This window comes from Diplotaxodon limnothrissa, linkage group LG19 (assembly GCF_057381915.1).
Source record: "Diplotaxodon limnothrissa isolate DT_005_m linkage group LG19, D_limnothrissa_male_GT1.1, whole genome shotgun sequence".
NCBI classification, from domain to species: domain Eukaryota; kingdom Metazoa; phylum Chordata; class Actinopteri; order Cichliformes; family Cichlidae; genus Diplotaxodon; species Diplotaxodon limnothrissa.
Genome location: NC_140614.1, coordinates 12962663 through 12975747, shown reverse-complemented (window position 1 = coordinate 12975747; position 13085 = coordinate 12962663). Strand labels below are relative to the sequence as shown.

Sequence of the window (13085 nt, the reverse complement as noted above, 5' to 3'; positions counted from 1 at the left end):
AAACAACATCACACTGCATTCGATAGAAGACCTTGAATGTCCCTTTTCAGAATTTTCCATTATAGATCTGGCATTCTTAAACTTAGAAGCACAGATTTTTGGCGCAGCTGCAATCCCAACAATTGACTGGATTTACAGCTCAAGAGAGGCTCATTTTGAGGTGATAATTATCATTGCTTTAATTACAGATATCCTAATGCTCTAGCCGAGCAAAGCTTTCATCTGAGAACACAAAGAACAAAATAAAAAGGTTAAACGCTAATCAAAAACATTACAGCAGTACTGTGGATTCAACATACAAGGTTAATGTCAGTTTCCACATGTGACCCAGTGTTTTTGACTCCCTGGGCTGATTTCCAAGTAGGGCAGGCATGAATCAGCAGCAGCCATGGATACAGTCTCAAGTGCTCCAAAAGTAATTAAGGCTCCTCCTTAATTGACAACAGATCCAGCCAAGCAAAGCCCCACTTGCAAACAAAAACCATACATGGCAGTACAAGGTGCATAAAACAATGCCTAGAAAAGTTTTATGGCAGAACAGACTGGACAGACTGTGAGCGTGAGTGTTAATGATGTAGTAACAATTCAAATGAGCGCTTTTGGAAATATGTCAGAAAACAAATCCCGTTAAAAAGATTTTGCCATTTTTTAAATATTTGACTATATTGTTTATTTAGCAGTTTGAATTTGGTTCCTGCGGGTGTTTCAGACCATTTGAATCACCAAAAAAGAACAACAGGGCATAAGTGAGTGGACACAGGAGCATCAAACTGTACACGCAAGAGAGTTTCACTTCTTCAACAATCATCACTACTTTGCTTATGCACAGAGGGAGCCCTTCACTCTGCTTTATTATTGTATAGCCATGTGAGATGAAACATAGGAGTGAGACTGTGGCCTCTAATGACTCTGCACAATCTAAAGTCTCACCAAATATTTCTGCTCCAAAAGAAAATACAGCTGAATGGTTCCCAAAGAGACAGAAACAGATGCAAAAATAAACAGCAGACTATATTATAGTATTATAGTTATGGCAAGTATTGTCTGCACAATCATTTCTGGCATTAGTGTGACACACTCAAAGTTTGACCTCTTGATCTTTCTGTAAGTAATTTGAAGCCATATCTGATAAAGCAATTCGGTCACATCTTCATTAGTTTGTTAGCAGATGCTTAGCATGGATATGCTGTTGAGCAAAGTTATCTTTTGCTGAGCAGATTGTCATCTTATGGCTTCTAATTTAGAAGTAATGTGCTCTATCTGAATTAAAAACACCACAATAAACACAGGCACCTTTTCATATCCAGAGAAATTACTATTCTGCATTCAAATTATAGTCTTCCAGAAAATGCAGCTGCTACAAAAAGGAAGTTGACGGCTTACAGTTTAATCTTACCTAAATATAAATTCTCCATTACGTATGAATGCCGCTGTGGCATCTAAAGAGGCTGTTTAGAAACACTGTCAGCATTTCTTTTTGCTTAAAGCGTCGCTTTCCATAAAGATTCGTTTTTGCTTGATACTCGAGCCAAGATGATTTTAAGTTGCCAAATTTAAACACAAATCAAATAGTAATGCTACATTGTCTCTGTTAGCTTAACAATTTTAACTTCTTTTAACTTAATAAGACAGTATAAATAAAAAACAGATTTCTTAGAGACAGCTCCAGTAACTTGAGCTCTGTCCCAGTGTAATGAAGACCCAGGTATAGTTTTTATTTTGTGTCCTGTGCCGTATTGACTGCTACTGATGCTATGTGGTGGGTCATATTAAAAAGGTAACACGTTTACCTGTGGTGTAATTTTGAGTAAATAATTTTTTAAATAAACCTGCACTGAGAGCTCAAATAAGTTAGTTTGTAAAATATGTGATTTCTTTTAATACTTTCACTAGTTTCTTTGTATTTTTTGTTGTTTCTTATAATTTCCAGTTTAATGAAAACCAAGTTTGTCCCTGACATGCAGCAGGGCTGTTAGGGGTTGGTACGAGTTACTGAGGACAAGCAGTGGCATGAAAACAAATTCAGCCCACCTATTTCAGAAGGAACTCTTTCCATAGGAAAATGACATACTTGTGGAGTAAGTAAGAAAAACAAAATAGCTCGTTAAGACGTACTAATTGAAAAGTTTTGGTAGTCTTTATAGTCACTGAGATGTGTAAACTACAAGCAGAAAGCATCCATAGCTCATTTAATTCAAGCATAAATGCCATCAGATCAAGCTACAAATGCACCTCCCCATTGTAAACAGAATTAAAACATTTGACTTTCCTGGGCTTCCATCCAAAAACACTCACAATGAGTGTGTAATCCTAAGACGTTGCCCTCAATGTAACAATTAGAAGTACGTTCAGAACACACAGACACTTGAGACATGTTTAGTGAAGGTCACGAGCAATTATCCAGCCTGGTAAAAGCTGGCATGTCTCACATGGCACTGCTGCACACCCTCATTAGGCGTCTTCTGCAGCTCAGAGTGGGTCTTGCGGCTATAAAAGAACTGAGCTTGCTGCCTTCCCAGCCTCCTTTTAGCAGAACTTCACCAGCAGGAGCACAAAGAAACTACACATCACCGCCTCTAGATCAGATAGGAATGGACAAACTTTATTTTGTAAAGGAGGGGGATACTTTACCAAGGAATCTGTGTTTCTTTACAGGTTGAGCTTGGTTGGCTTTCAACAGAAAAACATTGATTTCTCCCCTTTTCCTATAATGAGCAAAAAGGGCTTCTTACCACACAGAACCCGTGAAAGGCTAAAAATATTCTAAATCACGCACAAGTGATATTTTGAAAAAGAGGCAAATGTTGAGTCAAAACTTTTATGGAACCAGAACAAACAACAACAACAACAGGCACAAATATAAACAAGATAAGTTAATTTATTTAAAAAACAAATGGTGTGTATTTATTTTTTTCTGTTCAGGACTTTCTCTGACACTTTGCTTTAAACTTGCAGTCTTCTTCCTGGTGTGCTCAAAGCGAGCAGGCTGGACCCTGACTAATAATTTCCATATTTAGGGCTGAGATCACTAAACTCACAAACACTAAATCAAAACCGTAGACACACACAAAAAGCTCTTCAATAAAACAATATGGCTCGCTCGGTTGTGGAAAGAAAATTGAAACCATGTCAAAAAATATAGCCGACTGATTTTGTTGAAATGGGAAAGACAGGGGTGTCTATAGGTGGCACGATAGGGGGTCCTGGTACCTGGTGAGAGATGAGACAGTTGCACACTTTTTAGGGTGAATGTAAACATCACGTACTCATCACGTAAATGTGTTTGCATTTTTTGTTCACTCCAAGAAGCCAGTAGGAGGCCTGGGTTGCGTTAGACTTGCACAGAGGCATTACTGTGCATGCACACGAAAATGCTAGGTATTCTTCATTAATTTCAGCTTTCTCCCCCATTTACAAAGGAGTACAATTGTACAACAGCTTCCGACAGATCACTAAATTCCAACGCACACACACGAAAACCATACTCCAACATTTTAGGCCCCTCTAAGACAACGAAAAATATAACTTTAAATTCACCTTAAAACTTTAAAGACAAAGCACACCCGAGGAAGCGAATCCTTTGATGCCACTTAAAACCAGCATCAATATTTACCGACCGGGGTCGCTGCACCTTACGGGTGTCAGGTGTCAGTTGGATGAGATAACTTGCGTTTGATCTAAAAGCGATTTGGAGGGAAAATATACACCCTGGAGACCTTTGTACTTTCTTTTTGTTTCTTTTTGCTTCGTTTTATTTTATATATGCTCGCAGGTAATCAAATATTTATGATAAATCATGTTCTCAAGTTAAATTTTAGAACATTTACAATAATGCAATGAGGCCTGTTTAAACGAAAGGCAGGTCTAAATGAAATTAAGTTTTCTCACACCCAAGTCATCACGTACGGGTGGCATAAAAAGAGACTGAACAGAGGCTGACTTTTTTCAGCAGGATTTAATACAGACTAAATACATTTAATGATTTCCCCGTGGAAAGATATCTAATCTACGGATCACACTTGTTTCTCTTCACAGTAAAAGCCTGCTTTAGACGCATTAATGCGCAATAATGCTGCACGTTGCAGTTTCGTCTTACGCACTGCAACTAGAATAAAAATTAAGGTAAACACACACTAAAAGCTGCTTTTGCACAGAATTTAATAACGTGAATTTTATTGCTGTTCTTCAAATTATCCCCATTATCAATGCTCATGCTAAATGAAAACATCTGAAAATATCCACGCACCTGTCACAGTAGTCACGGGCAAACTGCTCCTCAAAATACATTGAGTAAAAAATTCAGATCTAAAATTAAATATTGGATATTGAACAGCACTTTTTTGGGTTTATTTATTTATGTTTATGTGGGCATGTATTTTATGAATATACATGATACAATGTGACTCCTGAAAAAAAACGTGGGGGCGGTTCAAGGTTGCTTTGTTTTGTCACACTTGACAAAGTCAGACGGTTCAACGTACACCTGACATGCGTGCAAAATGTAGACCTGCAGCAGCTGCGGTTTACTTTCATGGAGAGAAAATGTTCCAACAGTCTAACACATTAACACAGGATACAAATAATTCAAACAATTTAGTCAAATCTCGTTTATTCCTGTAATACAGCCACACCACCGACCTCGACCTAGAAGCCTCTTATCTAACTGACCCATCCTGGATTTACGCGGCAGAAAATCAGGTCGCTCCCGTGCATATTTCTGACTTCAGTATCATTTTAAACATCTGAATTTGAGAAACGAGAAGCTCGGAAGCCAAGAAATTCAGATTTCCAAGACTGGAAAATAAATATATTTCACAGAGACAAACGCTAGATAATAAAAATGCAGTCCAGTGGAAGATGTGCATGTGATACAGCATATATTCATATTCCGGTATTCAAAGTTGTTTTGTTTTTTTTACTTTTCAAAATGAAGGTATCATTTATCAGTATTTCCAAATAATTACTGATGCACGTGATGCAATTATGACAATTTCAAGTTCAGGAAACTAAAACCTGAAGCGCTGTCCAACGTCAGCCGAGGAGAAAAAACCGCAAAAAGTGTTATAACGTCTGCGTAAATGTATCCAATAATAAAGCTGACTCATCAGTGTAGCATTTTTCTAAAATGCAAATGTAAGGTTTTAATCGATGCCGCTTATTTGGATATTTTGTTTCCATGCAACATTCAGAAACCAATTCAAATACGGAGGCTGAGGCGGTGCTGAGGGAACCGGTGCAGTTCCTACAATGTCCAGATGAGGGGAGAAATGCCAGCCGGGCACTGGCGGAGAAGGGATAATAATAATAATAATAATAATAATAATAATAATAATAATAATAATAATAATGTTTAAATAGAATTTATACTCAACAACGAACACAACTGATGCTTCCTCATGTTTGTCCAGTATCACCGCTCTGCAACCTGCAAATGCAGAAATGCAGCATGTGGACTTGTGATATCTGGTCGCTTGGTCTCCAGACAAAGTCCACAGTAAAACCAAACGTGTCCGTGGCAGGTATGAAGCTTTCAGGCGATCTTCTCCAGCCCCCCTGACTCTATTCCTCTGACCTAACGTGATGCTTTCCATGTGTCCTGCTTTCAGCTTTGGATGGAGACGTAGTCAGGAGACAGAGAGGAGAGGGGTTGGGCCGGTTATGTGCGTGCGTGCGTGCGTCCTTGTGTGTGAGGATTGGTGTGTGTGTGTCTGTGTGTGTGTGGGGGGGGGGGACACTACACCTTGTTACCATTGGGTCGACTGTTAAGTTTTACAAGTAACATTTTGCGAGCTTATAAACGATACCTTCTAAACTTGCACAGGAAACTCCGAAAACATGCTGTGATAATGTATGTCTGTGGAATCCAGTCGATAAGCCATAGTCTGGGAGCTCCGCGATCTACAGAGGTATCGATTACATGAGGCCCTTCCCATGTTTGATGCCTTAACACTGGCTTATAAAAAGACTCAGGCTGGAAGTGTGCAAGTTTCCTCCCGCTCTGGTGGCTAAGAGAGTCGCTTCTGTGGGATAATACCTTTAAATACTCCAGAGTTGCTCAGTCAGCCTATTTATTATATACAATATAAAAAAAGAGGAAAAAGATTTGTTGGCGTAAGTAAGCAAAACTGTTTTATCTCAAAAGTTAGAAAAAGTCTCTACAAACTGTAAACGTGTCAGATCTGATCTTCTAAAAGAATATTTTGAGATTTTGGGGGTAATTTAGAAAAACAAAACAAACACATTCCCTGTTATAAACACGCGTCACTGGTTTCATACATTCAAATTTGATGCAATTTCAGTTAAATGAATACAATTACACTGTAACGTTCAAGAGAGTGAGATTCATTTATTAAAAATGACCGTCAAACTGAACTACGTGCGTTATCGATATTAATACATGTCTTAAAAATGGCTCCATTTTATTTTAGACCTGAAATTACTTGGAACGAGTTCAGCAAGGTTACACCTCTACTGTCATCCCGCTTATTACATCTCCCATATTACAAGTCCTTACCAGAAACGGTGGATGAAACGCTTCCCTGTCTCCACTTCCCTCTATGCAAAACTGTCAGGAGGCTGCGCAGCTTTAAACCGGATGGGGTTTGTATTGGCTGAGAGCATTTCCAGCACAGGACGACCAATGAAACCAAAGCAGAGACTCGGCGTATAACAGCGAGGGTTGAAGGACGCTCCAAATTAATTCCAGCAGGCTCCGGACTTCCCGGGATAACTCTAAATTGCATATATCGGATGAAGATCACTTTGGCGCTATTGTACCTTGCAGGCACTTGCTTCCAAAAAGAAGCGGGCACGCTGCTTTCGGAGGATTTTAAAAAGGTCTACGTTTTCTCTTCTGGGGCTCATTCCTCCCGTTCCCTTTTCTTCTCTGATCTCGCTCGGCGCATTCAGCCATTTGAAAGGACACCTATATTTCCAAGCATCTCAAAACATATAGGCAAATGGGTAAGCCTTTACCGTCTGCATGCTTCAGTGACATGTAGCTTATGGAAGCGTATCCAAACTCAGCACGCCTGCGTAAAAAGAGAATTAAGGAACTTTTCCCCTTCTCCAAGTTCAGATAATGTGCAAATAAAAAAAAAACCTTTTGGAGAACAAGTTTATTCTTTGGGGGATTTTTTCCAGCACTGCTGAGCAGGAATGACAGCCTGTTTAAAGCTTTAAATCGTAAACTTAACCACAGAACCAATTATCCAGTGAGACGCGTTTCTTTGAAGCGCTCTTGTTTGTATTCTTCGAGCTCGCCATTTTTTATGTTTTTGTTGTGTTGGAGGCTAATCCCAGCCAAACACTTTATATACTTTGTATAGTTGCAAAGTAAAGGTTAACCAGCTATCAGCTTTATGAACTCGGTTTATGGCGTGGATTACAACTGAACTGCATCAAACGGTCTCAGCTGAGCATTTTAAAATGCTTTTGCCTCTCACTATTTTTTTTTTTTCGCTTAATTGAATATGTGTCAGAATAAATGCAATGAAAAAACACGCTGTAATATTTTCTTTGATCACATTAGTGGACTCAACTCAAAGAGTAACAACACGTAACTCGTATCTTTCTCTTTTCCTGCAGAGCAAACCTATGGAGAGGTGAACCAACTGGGCGGTGTGTTCGTCAACGGCCGACCTCTACCTAACGCCATACGGTTAAGAATTGTAGAGCTGGCTCAGCTCGGGATTAGACCCTGTGATATAAGCAGGCAACTCCGAGTCTCCCACGGCTGCGTGAGCAAGATTTTAGCGAGGTACAACGAGACTGGCTCCATACTACCCGGTGCCATCGGTGGAAGCAAACCCCGAGTCACGACGCCGAACGTGGTGAAAAACATCAGGGACTACAAACAAAATGACCCCGGGATCTTTGCTTGGGAGATCCGGGACAGGCTTTTGGCTGATGGTGTTTGTGACAAGTACAATGTCCCGTCGGTTAGCTCGATCAGCAGGATTTTACGCAACAAGATTGGAAATCTCTCCCAGCCTAACCAGTATGAAAGCACCAAGCAAGCCTCCGCGCAGGCAGGCCTCCCCTACAACCACATATACCCTTATTCCTACCCCAACACTATGTCACCCACTAGCACTAAAATGGGCAGCCCTCCTGGAGTACCAGTGACGGCTGGACATGTGAGCATTTCCAGGGCCTGGCCTTCTGCGCACACCGTCAGTAACATCCTCGGAATACGAGCCTTCATGGATCCTACAGGTGAGGAAAACGACACTTTATAATCCTTAAAATCACAGGCTTCAAAATGCACGACACTTTATCTCTCACAAATAAGAGCTTAATAAACTTGAACAGCTGGTTATTGTGCAATTCCACACGACTAGTTTCCATACCTCTGCGTACAAGCAGCTATGGCAACAGACGGGACAATGTGCCCATTAAAATGTGCACAGGCCTCCATTTCACCATTCAGCCAGAACGTAGTAAGGCCACGCTCAATGGGCCTTTTCATGGGATGATACATTTACAAACACCTTGCCCACCTGCTACATCCAACCTAATAATTCAAGCACTCCTTATATTTTTTTCCCTCTGCCTTGCTGGTGTTTTACTCATTTTACTCATTTACTCATCTACTGTTGGGTCTCACAGCTACGGTTGTGTTCCAACTGAATTTATTCAAAACATATGTAGAACTAAAAAATAAAATTATATATATATATATATATATATATATATATATATATATATATATATATATATATATATATATATATATATATATATATAATATATTTATTTAAAGATATACTTTCTCGATCAAATTCCTCAAAACCTTATGCAATTATATTTTCTCTGTCTTTCATACGCATAAAAAATAACATGTAGGACTTTATTATGTAATAAAACCTAAAAAAAATCATTAAAACGGAGAGAAATGTTTATAATGAGCTGCTGTTGCCTTCTAACCGAACAGCTTTTTTCTGTTTATTTTTTAAGACAGTTGTATTTATTTATTTATTACTCATTATTAAGCTGCGCGCTGGAGTAATTATAATTATTATAGTATTAAATATTATATTTATCCTGTCTTGAAAACTATTTTTCAGTATTGAAAATTAAATCTGTTTGATACTCAAGAAAAGTTAGTGAGGAAATTGTTTACCTGTCTTCTACTTTTATAATTATGACGTTAAATGAAACTGCCCTGTCATTTTCCTTTCTTTACCTTTCCTTTGTTTTTTCTTTTGATTTTCTGAAACCTGAGAATTTTTAATTTTTACACACTTTTAACGTAAAGTTACTGTCTCTAAATCAGCAATTGCTGGGACAGAGGGATACCCACCAAAAATGGAGGAGTGGGGTAGTGTCAACAGAGCAGCTTTCCCAGCCGCGCACACAGTCAACGGGATTGACAAGTCAGCCATTGACGCCGACATAAAATATGCTCAGGTAAAAATCTGTGGGTACACTGCACGGCCCGTGACCTTTCTACACTCAAACTGCACACGTATGCACACCTTGCATTGCTTTAATTTATTTTCTGTAAAAGAAACAGTCCAAAGTGCTTAATGCCAGATGCTCGTGCTACAAAGGCCTGTGGCAAAACTGTAAAAAGGGCTCATCCACAGAGTTCTTTTTGCGTTCAGGCGGGATTTTATTGGGTAAACGAGTCTTTTGAGTTTTGAAGTGGATGGTCGATGGAGGAAATCTAGTAGCGCGTATATATTCTAGTTTAGCGTATTCATGGTAAATTAAATTATAGTGAAACACATGTATTCGAAACCACTCAAACACCAAGCACCGTTTCTCAGAACCACTGCCGAAGGCCACATGCCGCTGTCACACAGCCTGCAATTAGAAGTTCTGTCAATTTTGTGTGTTTGTGCTTATTTTCCGCATGTCTTATCTGCCTGTCCACAGCCTTCCTCGACATTGTCTAGTTATGTACCGGCGTGTGCTTACTCCCCAACCAATCAGTACGGGGTGTACAGTGGGCCAGCAGGCGGATACGTGGCCCCGGGCCACCACCACTGGCAGACGCAGAGCCCGGCTCTGTCCCACCCAAGCAGCGGGATGAGCATGCACGCAGGAGAAATCCACTCCCCGATGACCTTTAAACACCAGGCCCGAGAAGGTACAGGACAGGCAGGCATATTATTATTATCATTATTATTATTACTTGTAATTTTTTTATTAAATGTTGTTGTTGTGTTTTTGTTTTATTTTTTACTTTTTGAAATGTATTCAGCTGGTGGCCGCACAAGGCCACGCGGTTCTCTCCCTGCCTTTCTCTTGTCACGCACCCACACTTTGCAATAAGCAATGACCGTAACGGATGTAAACACCCAATCCCAGAGAAAGTCTAACTGTATGACAATGATCAAATATTGACCTTTCAGACTTGGACAACTTCATGCCAGCCAAGTTGCCCGAGACCATTTTAGCCTTTGGAAACTTACTTTTTAAGGAAATACGTCTGAAAATGTTCCTAGTTTGAGGAAAGCAAGTGGATTTTAAACTTAAGTAAAACAGTTCTCTTTAGACCCATTCTACAGAAGCAAATAATCACCTGATGGGAATTTGCACACTGTATATTTCTTCTGTTTTTTGCAGGAGACAGAAAACCGCCCAGTCCCCTGAGCAAGCCGCAGCAGCAGCAGCAACATGAAGACTTGAACAGTGTGCACGGACTCAGTCTCCCTACCTCATCATCATAACCGGGGATTATAACACCTTAGTCACCACAACCATTTAAATGAACTCATTTCAACAACTGCGACAGTAAGTCTGAACACTAACGGCTTGTTTGCATCTAAACACGGGCCAGATCACGTGCATTATGAGTGCAGGTCTCTGCGGCCATATGAATGTAAGCTTGCATGGATGTATCGGTGTTTCCCCGCACTGGCTGATAGTTTTCTTTGTTTTTCATTTGAAACCCTTCATGTTGCTGGACAGTATATTCTCCAATTGAGATTGCAGGATTTAAAAAAAAATCAAAAAACATTGTGTAAGTCTCCTCCGCCTTGGATGTTTTCTTCCTAAAACCAGAGCTGGTCTGTAATCCGCCATTTTTATCATTATCTTATCTTTAATTTGTGGCCATGACTCTACAGTGACTCAACGATGTGAACAAATTATATAAATTGTCTAAATGTAAAATATTTGCCAAAGCTTTAATTATATATTTTTATAATTTCATTGTAAATATTCAAAAATAAAGCCTTTTTCTTAAATGCCACATGTTGTTGCCGCTGATATCATTTCACTTTTGATCAATGAGAGGACACCAGCTGGTTCAGTCCTAATTTATGGGACTAGGTGATGAGTTTATGATTTGGAAATCAGATGAAAAAGCTGAAGTAAAGTTTTCTTTTAATTTCAGCCCGTGACAGTGCCATGGTCGGCTCACCCCAGTTCGTGCCAGTTTTTCTTAATCATTATGCTTTTGATTACCAGAAATTTAACCTACCATTAGGACCCTGAAATCTAACTTTGGCTATATTGGTGATGGCACAGGCCTTTAAGATATTGCCAGATATTACTGTTGTCCGTTTTCCAGGCGGTGGTGAAATAAAGAGCTGTGAAAGCGTCGTTTGGCCTTTTTTGGGGCTTTTAATGACCTGTAACCTGTTTGAATCGATGACAAAGAGATTAAGTTTAAGCCTGCCTTTTATGAGAAAATGTTTTGATTGGATTTATACTCTTTATATTGGTAGAATGATTAGTACTACTACTTACCGGGAAAGGTAATTACTGTGTTTACACAGGCATAACCTGCCTACACTTCCAAAGAGCTCCCCACTGGCTGGGCGCCTCGGCTGATGCTATCGGGCCTGTAATTGATACCGTGATAAAAATCTGAGGGCTGATCATACACGTTAATGAACGGTGTGTGCAGGAGAGCAGCTGACAGTCCAATCCACCCACATGCCGCCTGTGGGATCTGTTGTCCCGCATAGAAATTACGAGAATTTTCCCATACAGGCCTATAGGCTCTGCCCGCTCTCTCTGTGTAAACTGTTTATTCCTGTGACCTGTTTGGCTGTACTGTACCAGCCGTAACGAAAAGACTTCTCACAGCTTAATAGACGTCACTGTGCGCCACTGAAGGTTTTTGTGACCACGTTTGTCATGTATGATTTCACTTATATGTTTGGCCTCTATGTGTGGGGGTCAATCGACCCTATTTATGGTGCGTTTTAACAAATCCAGCCCACTGGTATGTGAGGCAGGGTCTTACATGTTATCATGGTACTTATCGTTGTGTATGAATCCACTAGTTTGTCTCAATGCAAAACGTCTAACTGTACTTTGGGTCAGAAATAAATATTTTCGTTAATATTTTCGCACTTTTGCATATTTCACCAGTAAAAGTGGATTAACACTGTCCATCCATCCATTCGCTTCCGCTTATCCTTTTCAGGGTCGCGGGGGGCGCTGGAGCCTATCCCAGCTGTCATAGGGCGAAAGGCGGGGTACACCCTGGACAGGTCGCCAGTCTGTCGCAGAGCTAACACATAGGGACAGACAACCATTCACACTCGCATAACACTGTTTTTATTTATTTGCTTACTTGTTTGTTTTTACTTTCATTTAATTACAAATGTTAAAAAAATCCCCCCCGATTATTTTCTGGGCAACCAATATTTTAAAAATTAAAATTCTTTTAAATGTTAAATTTATACATACTTGCAATATAAAATAAATCAGCAAATAAATACATTTCGTTAAAAAAACAAAACAACAAAAACGACGAATACAATTTGAATTTTCTTTGTTGTTCCCGTGTAAAACCTGCATCACTTCCAGTGGAACTGATGCAGGACGTGTGGTCAGGGGGAATGTGAGCACTGCTGTTGTTTCGGTGACAGACCCAGTTTAGTTTGGCTGAGTAACAATGAGCATTTCTGTGGTTTTAACAGCACATCCAGCTAGAAAGAGTTGTCATATAGTCTAAATGTGTTTCTTCCCCCTTTTTGACGTCAGCATGCCTTAAAAATTAATAGCTGTGGCTTTATAGTTCCCAGTGCTCCAAGCTGTTAACTTTTCAGGTCGGTCAGGAATGACTTGACAGTGTTTTGACTGAGCTGAGGTGACAGTCACCTTTTGGGATTATTGAT

The 13085-nt window shown here is 39.8% G+C and overlaps 1 protein-coding gene across 1 annotated transcript; it reads left to right on the top strand.

Moving 5' to 3' along the window:
• The first annotated feature begins 6959 nt into the window (after positions 1-6959).
• Positions 6960-10679, top strand: pax1a (paired box 1a). Its single transcript, XM_085343565.1, has 6 exons — positions 6960-6963; positions 7588-8217; positions 9278-9411; positions 9883-10096; positions 10211-10213; positions 10576-10679. The coding sequence occupies exons 1-6, from the start codon at positions 6960-6962 to the stop codon at positions 10677-10679; spliced, it is 1089 nt and encodes a 362-aa protein (XP_085199691.1).
• The last annotated feature ends 2406 nt before the right edge of the window (positions 10680-13085 follow it).

Bases quoted from the DNA above. Each gene is read 5' to 3' on its own strand.
- pax1a (XM_085343565.1), top strand. The intron at 8,218-9,277 runs GTGAGGAAAACG...TCTCTAAATCAG, and splicing joins AGCCTTCATGGATCCTACAG to CAATTGCTGGGACAGAGGGA. The intron at 9,412-9,882 runs GTAAAAATCTGT...GCCTGTCCACAG, and splicing joins CCGACATAAAATATGCTCAG to CCTTCCTCGACATTGTCTAG.